Source organism: Oncorhynchus mykiss, chromosome 5 (assembly GCF_013265735.2).
Source record: "Oncorhynchus mykiss isolate Arlee chromosome 5, USDA_OmykA_1.1, whole genome shotgun sequence".
Lineage (NCBI taxonomy): Eukaryota > Metazoa > Chordata > Actinopteri > Salmoniformes > Salmonidae > Oncorhynchus > Oncorhynchus mykiss.
Genome location: NC_048569.1, coordinates 80,264,670 through 80,278,393, shown reverse-complemented (window position 1 = coordinate 80,278,393; position 13,724 = coordinate 80,264,670). Strand labels below are relative to the sequence as shown.

Here is a 13,724-nt window from a genome sequence, read left to right as displayed (position 1 = left end):
CAGAAACACACACATTTCCATTTTCTGTGGATCGCCCATGTTTACATTTTACTGAATGCCAGTCTGACCTTTGACCTGTAGATGGCAGTAAAGGTCTACTTTTGCTGCAGATCCTCTTCTAAAGCTCAAACCTCTCTGGACAAGGAGCCGAAACATTTGTCCCTAGTGAGAGAGTGTGTGTGTGTGTGTGTGTGTGTGGCAAGAAAAGGGAATATTGCGACGCACGGGCTGGTCCTGCAGACTCCCACGCCCATGGCCCAGGAGAAGGCTGGGGGCCACCTGCTCACTCACGTCCCAGCCATCTCCTTTGAGACCGACTCTACTGTGGAGTGCACCTCCAAGAGGACTCCGGAAGAGAGGGAACGGGTGAAGGTTAAACTGGCCAACATGGCCTTGATGGGAAGGATCAAAAGTCTTGGCTGTGAAATGCCCATTATGTGTGATTATCGAATTGATCATTTTCCACTTTTGAAACAACAATGGGAAAGACAGGGTTTATAGCAAAGGTTGCTCAGATTGGGCTTTTGGAAAAATTGGGAGAATGAAAGTGCACTCCTGATTCAGAGAGAAAGATCCAGCTTAATCATCCATACCATTGTTTAAATTACAATAAAAAAACATTCAAACTGTTCCTGAGTTTCGAAAGACAGAGAAAGGAAAACATCATTATCTTCAGTCTGTTCACACCTGTTCACACAAGTCCTACTGTCCACAATCTCAGGGTTCTTCAATACAAACACACCTGTTTCAGAAAACCTGATCACTTTCACATTCGAACAATGTTTGTAGGATACTTTTCAATAACTCAATAAATGTAAGTGTTGAAACCATACATAGCTGGTAACTTGAGCTCGGCAGAGTAGTTTTGACCTGTGTCCAGATGCAGTCATTTATGTTGTCTAAAGGCAATTTGTCTCTTATAACAATGTTATTTTTCTGAATAATCTAATTGAATTGACTGGTAGGTAGTCACTAACTATTTGTAGCATGTGTTCCTCTGTTTATTGATATTTACATGGTGTGTATGTGTTAAGATGTTAAGTAATTAATGTTGATATTATCCAAAGGGTTTTTAACTGAAAAGTTAAATGTATTTCAAAAATGGCAGAATCAAAAAGTATTGGAATAGTGACTTGTATTTTGCATCTAGAAGTGTAAGAATTTTAGAAGAATGCTATTTCATCAGTCAAATGTTGCACTGTTTGATAAGACAGGGTAAAGAAAACCTCCATTTTAATGAGTTTAGTTGTGAGTTTGACATTTTACCACAAGAAGTCACTATAATACTATACGTTATCAAACAGGGTTGTGCTGAAAATCAAATGAACCACAGCCAAATTAATTATTTGCAACTAAGAGTAAGATTAAAAAAGACATGTATAACTTACTTTCTTGATAAAATACATTCTAAAATGTCAATATATGTGATTTCTGAGTATGTAGTGCACATATCTTTTTAAGGCCCAAAGCAGACGTTTTTATATCAATATCAAATCATTTCTGGGTAACAATTAAGTACCTTACTGTAATAGATTACGATGAAAATGGTCAAAAATGTATTTTTTGCAAAAAAAACTTTCTCAAGCAATAATTTTGCTAGGACTGTCTGGGAGTGGTCATTGTGGAGGGGAAATTAAAACTAGCTGTTATTGGCACTCTCTTTGTCGTTGGTCTATAAACCAATTTACACATGGTGATGTCGCCATGGAAAGCCAAAACTCTCGCCCATGCAAACCTGCTGATTAGAAGGTGCTGTATAGATGTGAGAAACTCTCTTTTCATGGCACTTCAATATCGAAGTGAATTTTTCGTAGCAGGTTAGGAAACTGAGGTTAAGGTTAGGAAAAGGGTTAGGGTTAGTGAAATTGCTCTCCAAACCTTCTACGAAAATTACTTTGCATTGAAGTGCTGTGAAAAGAATGTGTCCCTGCTCAGGTGTTGCATGCATCAACCAATGGTTGTGTGCCAAGTCATCCATTGTGTCATCGACTGACAGATTGCTATAACATATGATGTGGTTAGCTGACACACAAAATACCTATCCAGGCAGTGTAAGATCTGGCAAGTGTCAGCAAGGCCTGGGCAGAGGAACATGCTCCGTATTTTCAACCAGAACTATCAGGAAGCAACCCCGATCACATTTTTGTAAAACACATTTACAGTGTTAGTTTCATCAGCTGTTGTACAATATGAAATACAATTATTTTGACTTCACAGGGCCTTTAAATGTAGGCAAACAAGTTTTCGGCATTCAAACTAATCTACCCAGCCAGATTCAGCACCATGGACAGTGAAGATCAGAATACCTGCGATCTGACGATTAGAACAACAGTGCTATTTTAAGTGATTTTCAAGACACCCAAAGTCAATTTAAATCCACAAAAAAATCTGCAGGATAAAAAGCAATATAATCAAACATTCAAATAAGTAAACAGGCTATATTAAAGTGCACTAAACATAGAGACAGATTAACCATGGAGAACACGAAACATGATGACAGATTATCCAGGGAAGTGAATTTAACAGAGGTTAAAGCTAAAACAACATAATCTGGGTACGTCTGTGTGAAGAGGTGTGGCTTTAGTGTGGATTTGAATAGTACACAAGTAGGCCTACGCTATTTTTGCACTGTAAAACTTTTTTTTTTTTAAGTGTTATGTTTTCCCAGATTCATAGTGTTATGCAGGCCAGGCCTATCTAGGAAGGCTGGGCATAAATTGTTTGCTCACAGCATCACATGATGACGTGGGCAACATAAACACTTAAACTCTGTAGATTAAAGTTAATAGTAATCTAAACTAATTTCACCACGAAAGGAAGTGCAATCGAAATGAATGAAGAAGACAATGTAATTCTAGTGAGTTAATAAAATGACAAGGTGTTGCCTGTCAGCGTTGTAGACTACTGCCTCACAAGCCCGGGCTTTAGTGGCACTGGCATACGCGCTTGCCTCTGCACTGAAGGAGCCACCGAACGCGTCCGCGTTGCAGCTCTCACTTTCTCCCGCTACAGTATGTCCTACAATGACATATTTGGTGGGGATTGGCAGCCAACAATAGGATTGGATTGGGACTAAATCAAAGAATAAAACGACATTGAAATGAATATTATTAACAAATATTTCCCAGCAGATTTTGGGTTCAACCTAAGGCTGACTAGGACAGATCAATCAACTTGATCCGACACAGTAAGCCTACATGTCATACGTAAGTAAACCCACAAGAGAGACAATATTGCAAAGGCAGGACCATGTTCGATGGAAGGCGTAGGGGTAGGCAATCGAAAACGTTTGACGGGGAAATTTCTGTCAATATTAGCTAGTCCTACTGAGTGGGCAAGTAACCTTTCCCGCGCTCTTCCTAAAAATACTATTTGTGATGTCATAAAGGTCTAACGTTCCATGACGTAGCATGTAGCCCTAAATTACAGTCCCTGCTTGCAATATTGTCCTCACTCTCGACCTGAACTCAACTTGAATGTAACCAACACAGACAAGGACATGCTTTTTGCGATATAAAATAGCTTGAATGGATGAAGAAAGGGTAAGCTAAATTACTTCATGCAATATTGGGGGAAAGTAAAAAAGGGTGAAGCAATATAAGCGGATATTTCTTGTAAAAAGCTATAACATATTGTAAAGCTAATGTACCATTCTTTATAAAGTCACCAGCTTAGCGCTGATATGGCTGTAGCTCTATTTATGATGTCCTCTGCACAGATCTACTCTGACATTGACATATTATTACTTATTGGAATGTCTGTCCTTCAGGTAGCACAGAGGGAGGATGGTGATCCTCAGAGGGAAGGAAAGGAAGTTGTTGAGGAAGAACCGGTGGCCACACCCAAAGAGGAGGCCAAGAAGGGAAGGAAGGTAAGATAGCAGTAGTGACAGAGCACATAATAGGCCTACTGGGTTACACTCTGTACCTGATAGCAGCCATACCATAGATATCTCAGATAACAACATACGTAGTAGCTGTTTTCAAAACGTGTTTTAAGAGCTGCTTTGACCTGGCCCATAGCCTATTCATAAATTGTCTCAGAGTAGGAGTGCTTATCTAGGATCAGTTTTGCATTTGAGATCATAATGAATACAATTATTTGGGCAAGGTTGAGCCCACACCTTATCTGATGAACTTTATGTATACGGGCCCTGGTGTTACATGTCTGCCATCATTTGAGATCTAGAATCTGTTCTGTTCTATCCTAGGCAAAAAGTAAGAGGAGTGGCAAGAAGTCAAGGAAGCTGGACACTGACAATGATGCAGGTCAGAGATTTACCTCTGTAGTACTACATTGTTTCTCTATTCTGTCTGTGATGTGCAGGTTGTGCTATCCATTTTCAATGAAACTGTAGTCTACTGTAATCAGTAAGAAAGGTCACATAGATAGCTTTATTAAAATAGGCCTATTCTAAAACCCTTAAACAATGAAATCAGAGTATTAAGAGATAAAACGTCTGATTTCTCTTTCATTTTGTTTCTACTTCCTCTACGGCAATCACATCTTTAGTCTCCAGGAATAAACACCTGGATAGAGGATCTGTAATTGAGCTCCTGGAGAAGAAAGCTGTTCAGGCTGCATTCGGCCCAGGCAACAAGGATGAGATGGAATACTCCTACCCAATCCTCATCTCATTCCTGCGCAATCTTACTGATGAGTATGTTAAAAGTTTTTCTGTAATGTTCAACATTTATGAAATATTGTGCAGTGGGAACTAAACACTAACTAAAACACTTATTTTAAATTGTCTAGGCAGTGGCAAGTGATCTACAAAGGACTAAAAAACCCTGTAAGTTTCCCTACCTGCCTTTGACCTTTGATGTGTCAATGATCTGTTGAATTCAGAGATTAGCCATCAAGTCATATTCTGTTATTCATGTTCTCTGTCAGACTTCATCAAACTTTGAATTCAGTCACAGACAAGAATAACAATGTTGATCAAATGCATTCTGTTCGATCTAGAATACTTTACATCACAGTTCCATTGAAAAGACTGTTTTTGTTCTGTTTGTTCAAAACAGATGACGAAGGAACAGCTTGCCAAATTGTGCAAGACAATTGTAACCTTCATCGCACAGAGCACCCTGCAGATCCTGCTGCCAGCCCTGGCCCGCGTACTTGGGGTAAAGGACTTTGCTGACGATGACACTGACTCACCCAAGAGGGGTGGCAGTGCAAGATCCTTTGCTGCCTTTGATCAGGAAAGACTGGAGCTCATCCAGGAAGTTAGATATCTGGCGAAGAAAATGTATAAGGGCGGCACAGGGGCTCAACATCTCAGGTCCCTAACACCCTCTTCTAAGAGGTATGTTCCCCTCAAGGTTTTCATGTATGGATTTCACCAAGATCATCTATCCCAGTGTTAGCTAATGCAATTTACTCTATCTGATGTAGTACAAAATGTAATGTATCAGCCTTTGAGCATATTCAAATGAATGAGCATGTAAAGCGATCAAAAGGACATGTAGATATTTAGAATACTAAAATTACAACGCTTGACCGATTTGCCAAGTTAAGACAGAAATTATCATGCTTTGCTTGTTCGTTTTAAAGTTCCCAGACCTCAGTGAAAGTCCTCCTGGGAATGACAGAGGACAGAATCATCAAAAGTGTCCAGGAGCAACTGTCTGATCATAATATCCTGTCCTCCTGCCCACCTGAGCTGACTGTTGGTCTTATCAAGGTGGTGGTCGAACAGCTTAACTCTGCCCTCTCTGCGACCATCAGCAGAGCCATTTCAGGGCGGTCCTCCCCTATTTCTTCTGGTACCCAGGCCGCTGAACAAATGGTCAACATGGTCCAGAAATGTTTTGATGATCACACCACCCCAGAGGACCAGAGCTCTACCTCTGTATTAGAGTCATGCATTCCACCTGCAACAGAAGAAGTGATGACTGTTATCACAGAGATGGTGGTTGAATTGGAAAAAGAAGATCCGGAATTGGCTAAGGTTTTTCGAGAAGTGGCTGTGAAAGTTAAAATGTTGGCATCTGGCAGTGACCTTGTAGTGGAGCACCTGGATGTTGAAGACTCTCCTGTTCCAGAGGAGCTGAACATAATATGTACATCTTGCAAAGCAATGATGCAAAATCTTGGCACTCTGTTTAGTGTGAAGTTCAAGACCAAAGCCTCAAAGGCTGTGAGTGAAATTCTTGTGAGAAGGTTAATGAGCGATATCTCTGGTATGGTTCAACCTTCTCATTCGTTTAGTACCACTCCAAGCTTGATGAATGCATCTAGCCCATCTGACAGGATCCTTGATTCTGCGGCCACTGAGCTCATACTGACCAAAGTAGAATCTGAGGCATCACAAATAATTGATAACTTTGTTGAAGATGTCAAGGACATTGTGCAGTATGCTGAATTAGATCAGCCAACAAGCACCCAGAGAGATACCCAAGTGGGACACTGTACGACAAAGCGGAAACCCTTCCATGCAGCTCGTAGACTCTGCGAGAGACTTCAGGCAAAGCTGGAGACATTGTACCTCAGAATGGGTGGAGCTCCAGTCCAAGGGGAAGAACTTATGGAAAAAGCTGACTCCAGTGCTGTGCTTCTGGAGCATACTGACTCCAGTGATATGCCTGTTTCAATCCTGAGCTTGCCTTCCCCATGTAGGAGTGAATCCCCTATATCAGAACGTAGTTCATCTTCTTTATCTGATGGATGTGATTCAACTGACTCTGTAGGAGAGAAAACACCAGAGCAACCTGAAACCAGTAAGAGTGAGGCAATACTGCAAGTGGTCAACTCAACAGGACTTGGTTCTCTCCGTAAATGCCAAAGTGAGAACTCTCAACCATTACTGTCTCTCTGTGATTCCAACATGGTGCCCTGCACCAAAGAGGTCTTGTCCCAGATTGTGACCATGTATAGGTCAGAGGTGGCAGATTTGGAATGCACATCATCTGTTGCAGAGGGTTCCTCTTACAACTCCCTTGAAGTCTGTGGCTTTTTGGACAGTGTCATGTCTTATCTAGAAGACATGCCTGTGTCTGGTTCTTCATGGTTGGAAGGATTAAGAGATACTCCAGCCTCAGTCATTGAGAAACTCTCCAGTGAGGAGTTCCAGATGAACGCTACCAACGAAGTGCGAAAAATACTGATCAAATCAGTCAGTAGCTTTCCCAGCAAAGTCAGTTCCAGCCAGACAGATTCTCAGATGTTGCCAGCAAAATCAACAATTTCCTTAAGGCATACAGATATAACTGCTTTTGAAATCGTTGGATCAATTACAAATGACATGAAGAGCCTTTTCCCACCCACAGAGTCTTCTACTACTCTATGGCAGGCAGACTCTATGCTTCAACAGAGTGATGAGAAAACCTCAGAGTACACTGAGGCCACACCCAAAGGCTCACAGTCTGGTTTGGAAGTATCTGAGAAGAAGATCTGGACAACTGCAAAGACTATTTACCACAATGTGCTGACAAAGATGAGGAATTATTTTACATGGCAAAATCAAGTCAAAGCAACAACGGCTCAAGCCAAAAAGACCCTCAGCCATATTCTGGTTTTAATTCAGAAAGAGCTGTCAAAATCTGACCAAACGGTGACTGCGCTTTCACAAATAGAGAATGTGGTTGGAATGATGCTGAAGGATGTTGAAAGGGTAAGCAGTGAATGTGGTGAGGAACTGATCTATCAAGCGCCACAGCGTTCTTCCTCCTCGTTGTCATCCTCATCTGCCAGATCAAAGAAGTCAGAGTGTGAATTTTCACTCCCTGGCACTCCCATCTCTTCTGATTTACCAGAGAGTATTACTCAGCCCATTGTGAGATGCTCAGTCATCGACATGGGCAAATCTACTAAGCCAAAAACATTGGTGTGTGATGCCAGGGAAAGCATGTCTGCAATAGTGGATACCATCATAAAGGAGGTACATCCAGAGGAAGAAGGGGAGGTTGCATTCCACCCTGATCTAACAGCTGCAATAGCAAGACTGGAGGAGCTCATATCTCAGGGTAGGATTGGTGCTCTCTCACGTGATCTTACTCACCAAGTCAACCGCATCATTTCTGAGAGCAACTTGACCCCTCTGGTTCTGACAGCTGGAAAGAGTGCATCCGATACAGTCCTTACTGAGCTGAAGAGGAATGACAAGACGGTGGGGAAGCCCACAGCTTACAAGCTGGTTCAGCTTTTTGCAGAGGAGTCTGTGAAGCGCCTCTTGCTTCCTAGCCTTGTGCCCTCTACAGCTTCAATGAGTTTGGCTCAGGGAGTTAGTGTGCCGGCTAGCGTATCTGAAGATAGGATTTCATGTTCTTTTTCTACATCAGCATTTAGTGACACAGTCAGCCTGTTTACCAAAGTAATGGTAAGCCAGGTCATGGACTCTGTGGTTTCTGATGCACAAGGCAGAGGGTCATCTCCAACCGGAACTGTAACTGATATAGGCAGTCTACTGAGTGGTAAGTCCTACCATCTGCCATCTTTCTCCGCCATCAGCATGACAACAAGTGGGACCTCCAATGCTGCACAAGGCTTTGAGGCCAACATAGATGCTGAGGAAAGGGATACCATCAGTTGTTTCGGTGTACCTCAGAGCATTGTTTGTGATCAGAATTCAACCAGCCCGGATGTTGCCTCGCTTTCAACCCCATCCACTGTTAACTTAGTCGGTGATGATGACTTCACCGGCCTCATCAGCATGTTAGTGGTGAGACTTCTGTCAAAAATACAAACCCAAACTGATCTGTACCCAACTGACGTCACACGCACGTCACAAGACCTGATTCCAAAAGTTATAGCTGCCTTCTGTGCATGGTCAGGCTGCTCTGAGACCCAAGCTTATCCCAAGAACCTGAAGAGTCACAAAGTATACAGCACCGTCTACAAACATCTGTTGAAGGAGTTTGGCTCAGAGAAAATACTCCAACTGGCCGTGTCGACTCAGGACTCCACTTTCAATAGGATTCTTGTGAAGTCATTGAGCAAGGAGCTTCTCCACAGTTGTAACGAGGCATCAAGAGCAGCCTCAAGAACATCTTTCGAAGCCACCAGGCCAGAACCTCTTCTCATGGCTGAAGATGTGAAGGCTACCAGAGGGAAGCTGTCTTTCCTACAAAGGCTTGCCAGACTGAAATTCAACTTAAAGGTACATCACACTTATTTAAGTTAACAATTGTGTCAATGTGAGTAAACAATGTTATTTAGAGAAAATGTAAAACCATCCATTAATTCCAAAACCATTTATAAATCTTGTTGTGCTGGTGTATAAGATGTAATCGTTATTACCGTGAGATTGTTCTGCTGTGACAGTTGTTTTGACATGTTTTTGTTTTAGCCATTCATGATGGGAAACAAGAAGAATTCCCGCCATTCTGAATCCAAAGACCAGACTACTGCTGAAGAGATCATGTGTAAGTCCATACAGCAGGACATTTACTGTTTGAGATATTGGTGTACAAAGCTGCTATTGCAAAAATATTAAACCCTATATACAGTACATTATATATTATCGATAGTAATCTCTTATGTAAAATTATTTATAGTTTCCAAATCTCAAGATTCTGGTTCTCATTTATTTGTGAAAGTAATAATGAGTTGAAACTAAGAATACAATATACCATCATTTCTAAATGAAAGTGCATGTCAACTCTCTCTCTTCTGTCGCCCAACATAGTGGCACATCCTGCCACATTTGGACTCCCAGAGGGTCTTCCCTCCACCTCTCAACAGGAGAAGCCTCGCAAACGTCCCCTTCTAATCAGGATGTTTTCCACCATCTCCATAGGCCTATCCAAGCCATTCAAACGGTTTTCAAAGCAAGCTTAATACAACAATTTCCTTTAATACAGTAATATTTGCATTGAATTGATGGCCTTTGTCTTCTTTTGTGTTGCCCTGTTAACACATTTGATTAGAAAATACATAGTATATTTAGTTTAGTTTATTATGCAGTCATAGTCACGGTGTAGGCTAAACAAAGTAATGTTGTCCTGAATAATGTATAGAACATGCACCCCCACCCACACACACACAAACAGTGTGATTCATTGAACACACACACATAGTACTTCAGTTATGTCCCACAACCAACATTCGACCAGATATCAATGATTCAGTGTAAAACACATGTACTGTAAAATAAACCGTATTTAATTTACAACCAATAAAATAATACATGATGCAGGACACTCAGTTATAAGGGAATTAACTGGTTTAACTTCTCAAACAGAAACACACACATTTCCATTTTCTGTGGATCGCCCATGTTTACATTTTACTGAATGCCAGTCTGACCTTTGACCTGTAGATGGCAGTAAAGGTCTACTTTTGCTGCAGATCCTCTTCTAAAGCTCAAACCTCTCTGGACAAGGAGCCGAAACATTTGTCCCTAGTGAGAGAGTGTGTGTGTGTGTGTGTGTGTGTGGCAAGAAAAGGGAATATTGCGACGCACGGGCTGGTCCTGCAGACTCCCACGCCCATGGCCCAGGAGAAGGCTGGGGGCCACCTGCTCACTCACGTCCCAGCCATCTCCTTTGAGACCGACTCTACTGTGGAGTGCACCTCCAAGAGGACTCCGGAAGAGAGGGAACGGGTGAAGGTTAAACTGGCCAACATGGCCTTGATGGGAAGGATCAAAAGTCTTGGCTGTGAAATGCCCATTATGTGTGATTATCGAATTGATCATTTTCCACTTTTGAAACAACAATGGGAAAGACAGGGTTTATAGCAAAGGTTGCTCAGATTGGGCTTTTGGAAAAATTGGGAGAATGAAAGTGCACTCCTGATTCAGAGAGAAAGATCCAGCTTAATCATCCATACCATTGTTTAAATTACAATAAAAAAACATTCAAACTGTTCCTGAGTTTCGAAAGACAGAGAAAGGAAAACATCATTATCTTCAGTCTGTTCACACCTGTTCACACAAGTCCTACTGTCCACAATCTCAGGGTTCTTCAATACAAACACACCTGTTTCAGAAAACCTGATCACTTTCACATTCGAACAATGTTTGTAGGATACTTTTCAATAACTCAATAAATGTAAGTGTTGAAACCATACATAGCTGGTAACTTGAGCTCGGCAGAGTAGTTTTGACCTGTGTCCAGATGCAGTCATTTATGTTGTCTAAAGGCAATTTGTCTCTTATAACAATGTTATTTTTCTGAATAATCTAATTTAATTGACTGGTAGGTAGTCACTAACTATTTGTAGCATGTGTTCCTCTGTTTATTGATATTTACATGGTGTGTATGTGTTAAGATGTTAAGTAATTAATGTTGATATTATCCAAAGGGTTTTTAACTGAAAAGTTAAATGTATTTCAAAAATGGCAGAATCAAACAGTATTGGAATAGTGACTTGTATTTTGCATCTAGAAGTGTAAGAATTTTAGAAGAATGCTATTTCATCAGTCAAATGTTGCACTGTTTGATAAGACAGGGTAAAGAAAACCTCCATTTTAATGAGTTTAGTTGTGAGTTTGACATTTTACCACAAGAAGTCACTATAATACTATACGTTATCAAACAGGGTTGTGCTGAAAATCAAATGAACCACAGCCAAAATAATTATTTGCAACTAAGAGTAAGATTAAAAAAGACATGTATAACTTACTTTCTTGATAAAATACATTCTAAAATGTCAATATATGTGATTTCTGAGTATGTAGTGCACATATCTTTTTAAGGCCCAAAGCAGACGTTTTTATATCAATATCAAATCATTTCTGGGTAACAATTAAGTACCTTACTGTAATAGATTACGATGAAAATGGTCAAAAATGTATTTTTTGCAAAAAAAACTTTCTCAAGCAATAATTTTGCTAGGACTGTCTGGGAGTGGTCATTGTGGAGGGGAAATTAAAACTAGCTGTTATTGGCACTCTCTTTGTCGTTGGTCTATAAACCAATTTACACATGGTGATGTCGCCATGGAAAGCCAAAACTCTCGCCCATGCAAACCTGCTGATTAGAAGGTGCTGTATAGATGTGAGAAACTCTCTTTTCATGGCACTTCAATATCGAAGTGAATTTTTCGTAGCAGGTTAGGAAACTGAGGTTAAGGTTAGGAAAAGGGTTAGGGTTAGTGAAATTGCTCTCCAAACCTTCTACGAAAATTACTTTGCATTGAAGTGCTGTGAAAAGAATGTGTCCCTGCTCAGGTGTTGCATGCATCAACCAATGGTTGTGTGCCAAGTCATCCATTGTGTCATCGACTGACAGATTGCTATAACATATGATGTGGTTAGCTGACACACAAAATACCTATCCAGGCAGTGTAAGATCTGGCAAGTGTCAGCAAGGCCTGGGCAGAGGAACATGCTCCGTATTTTCAACCAGAACTATCAGGAAGCAACCCCGATCACATTTTTGTAAAACACATTTACAGTGTTAGTTTCATCAGCTGTTGTACAATATGAAATACAATTATTTTGACTTCACAGGGCCTTTAAATGTAGGCAAACAAGTTTTCGGCATTCAAACTAATCTACCCAGCCAGATTCAGCACCATGGACAGTGAAGATCAGAATACCTGCGATCTGACGATTAGAACAACAGTGCTATTTTAAGTGATTTTCAAGACACCCAAAGTCAATTTAAATCCACAAAAAAATCTGCAGGATAAAAAGCAATATAATCAAACATTCAAATAAGTAAACAGGCTATATTAAAGTGCACTAAACATAGAGACAGATTAACCATGGAGAACACGAAACATGATGACAGATTAACCAGGGAAGTGAATTTAACAGAGGTTAAAGCTAAAACAACATAATCTGGGTACGTCTGTGTGAAGAGGTGTGGCTTTAGTGTGGATTTGAATAGTACACAAGTAGGCCTACGCTATTTTTGCACTGTAAAACTTTTTTTTTTTTAAGTGTTATGTTTTCCCAGATTCATAGTGTTATGCAGGCCAGGCCTATCTAGGAAGGCTGGGCATAAATTGTTTGCTCACAGCATCACATGATGACGTGGGCAACATAAACACTTAAACTCTGTAGATTAAAGTTAATAGTAATCTAAACTAATTTCACCACGAAAGGAAGTGCAATCGAAATGAATGAAGAAGACAATGTAATTCTAGTGAGTTAATAAAATGACAAGGTGTTGCCTGTCAGCGTTGTAGACTACTGCCTCACAAGCCCGGGCTTTAGTGGCACTGGCATACGCGCTTGCCTCTGCACTGAAGGAGCCACCGAACGCGTCCGCGTTGCAGCTCTCACTTTCTCCCGCTACAGTATGTCCTACAATGACATATTTGGTGGGGATTGGCAGCCAACAATAGGATTGGATTGGGACTAAATCAAAGAATAAAACGACATTGAAATGAATATTATTAACAAATATTTCCCAGCAGATTTTGGGTTCAACCTAAGGCTGACTAGGACAGATCAATCAACTTGATCCGACACAGTAAGCCTACATGTCATACGTAAGTAAATCCACAAGAGAGACAATATTGCAAAGGCAGGACCATGTTCGATGGAAGGCGTAGGGGTAGGCAATCGAAAACGTTTGACGGGGAAATTTCTGTCAATATTAGCTAGTCCTACTGAGTGGGCAAGTAACCTTTCCCGCGCTCTTCCTAAAAATACTATTTGTGATGTCATAAAGGTCTAACGTTCCATGACGTAGCATGTAGCCCTAAATTACAGTCCCTGCTTGCAATATTGTCCTCACTCTCGACCTGAACTCAACTTGAATGTAACCAACACAGACAAGGAAATGCTTTTTGAGATATAAAATAGCTTGAATGGATGAAGAAAGGGT

General features: G+C 40.8%; 1 protein-coding gene across 1 annotated transcript; it reads left to right on the top strand.

Annotated features, from left to right (window-relative positions):
• The first annotated feature begins 8,092 nt into the window (after positions 1-8,092).
• On the top strand, positions 8,093-9,787 carry LOC110514042. Its single transcript, XM_036978509.1, has 3 exons — positions 8,093-9,100; positions 9,290-9,365; positions 9,629-9,787. The coding sequence occupies exons 1-3, from the start codon at positions 8,207-8,209 to the stop codon at positions 9,778-9,780; spliced, it is 1,122 nt and encodes a 373-aa protein (XP_036834404.1). The 5' UTR covers positions 8,093-8,206; the 3' UTR covers positions 9,781-9,787.
• The last annotated feature ends 3,937 nt before the right edge of the window (positions 9,788-13,724 follow it).

Excerpts from the sequence above, each read along its gene's own strand:
- LOC110514042 (XM_036978509.1), top strand. The coding sequence starts at position 8,207 with ATGAGTTTGGCTCAGGGAGTTAGTGTGCCGGCTAGCGTATCTGAAGAT. Across the intron at positions 9,101-9,289 it reads GACTGAAATTCAACTTAAAG|CCATTCATGATGGGAAACAA; the intron begins GTACATCACACT and ends TTTTTGTTTTAG. Across the intron at positions 9,366-9,628 it reads TACTGCTGAAGAGATCATGT|TGGCACATCCTGCCACATTT; the intron begins GTAAGTCCATAC and ends CGCCCAACATAG.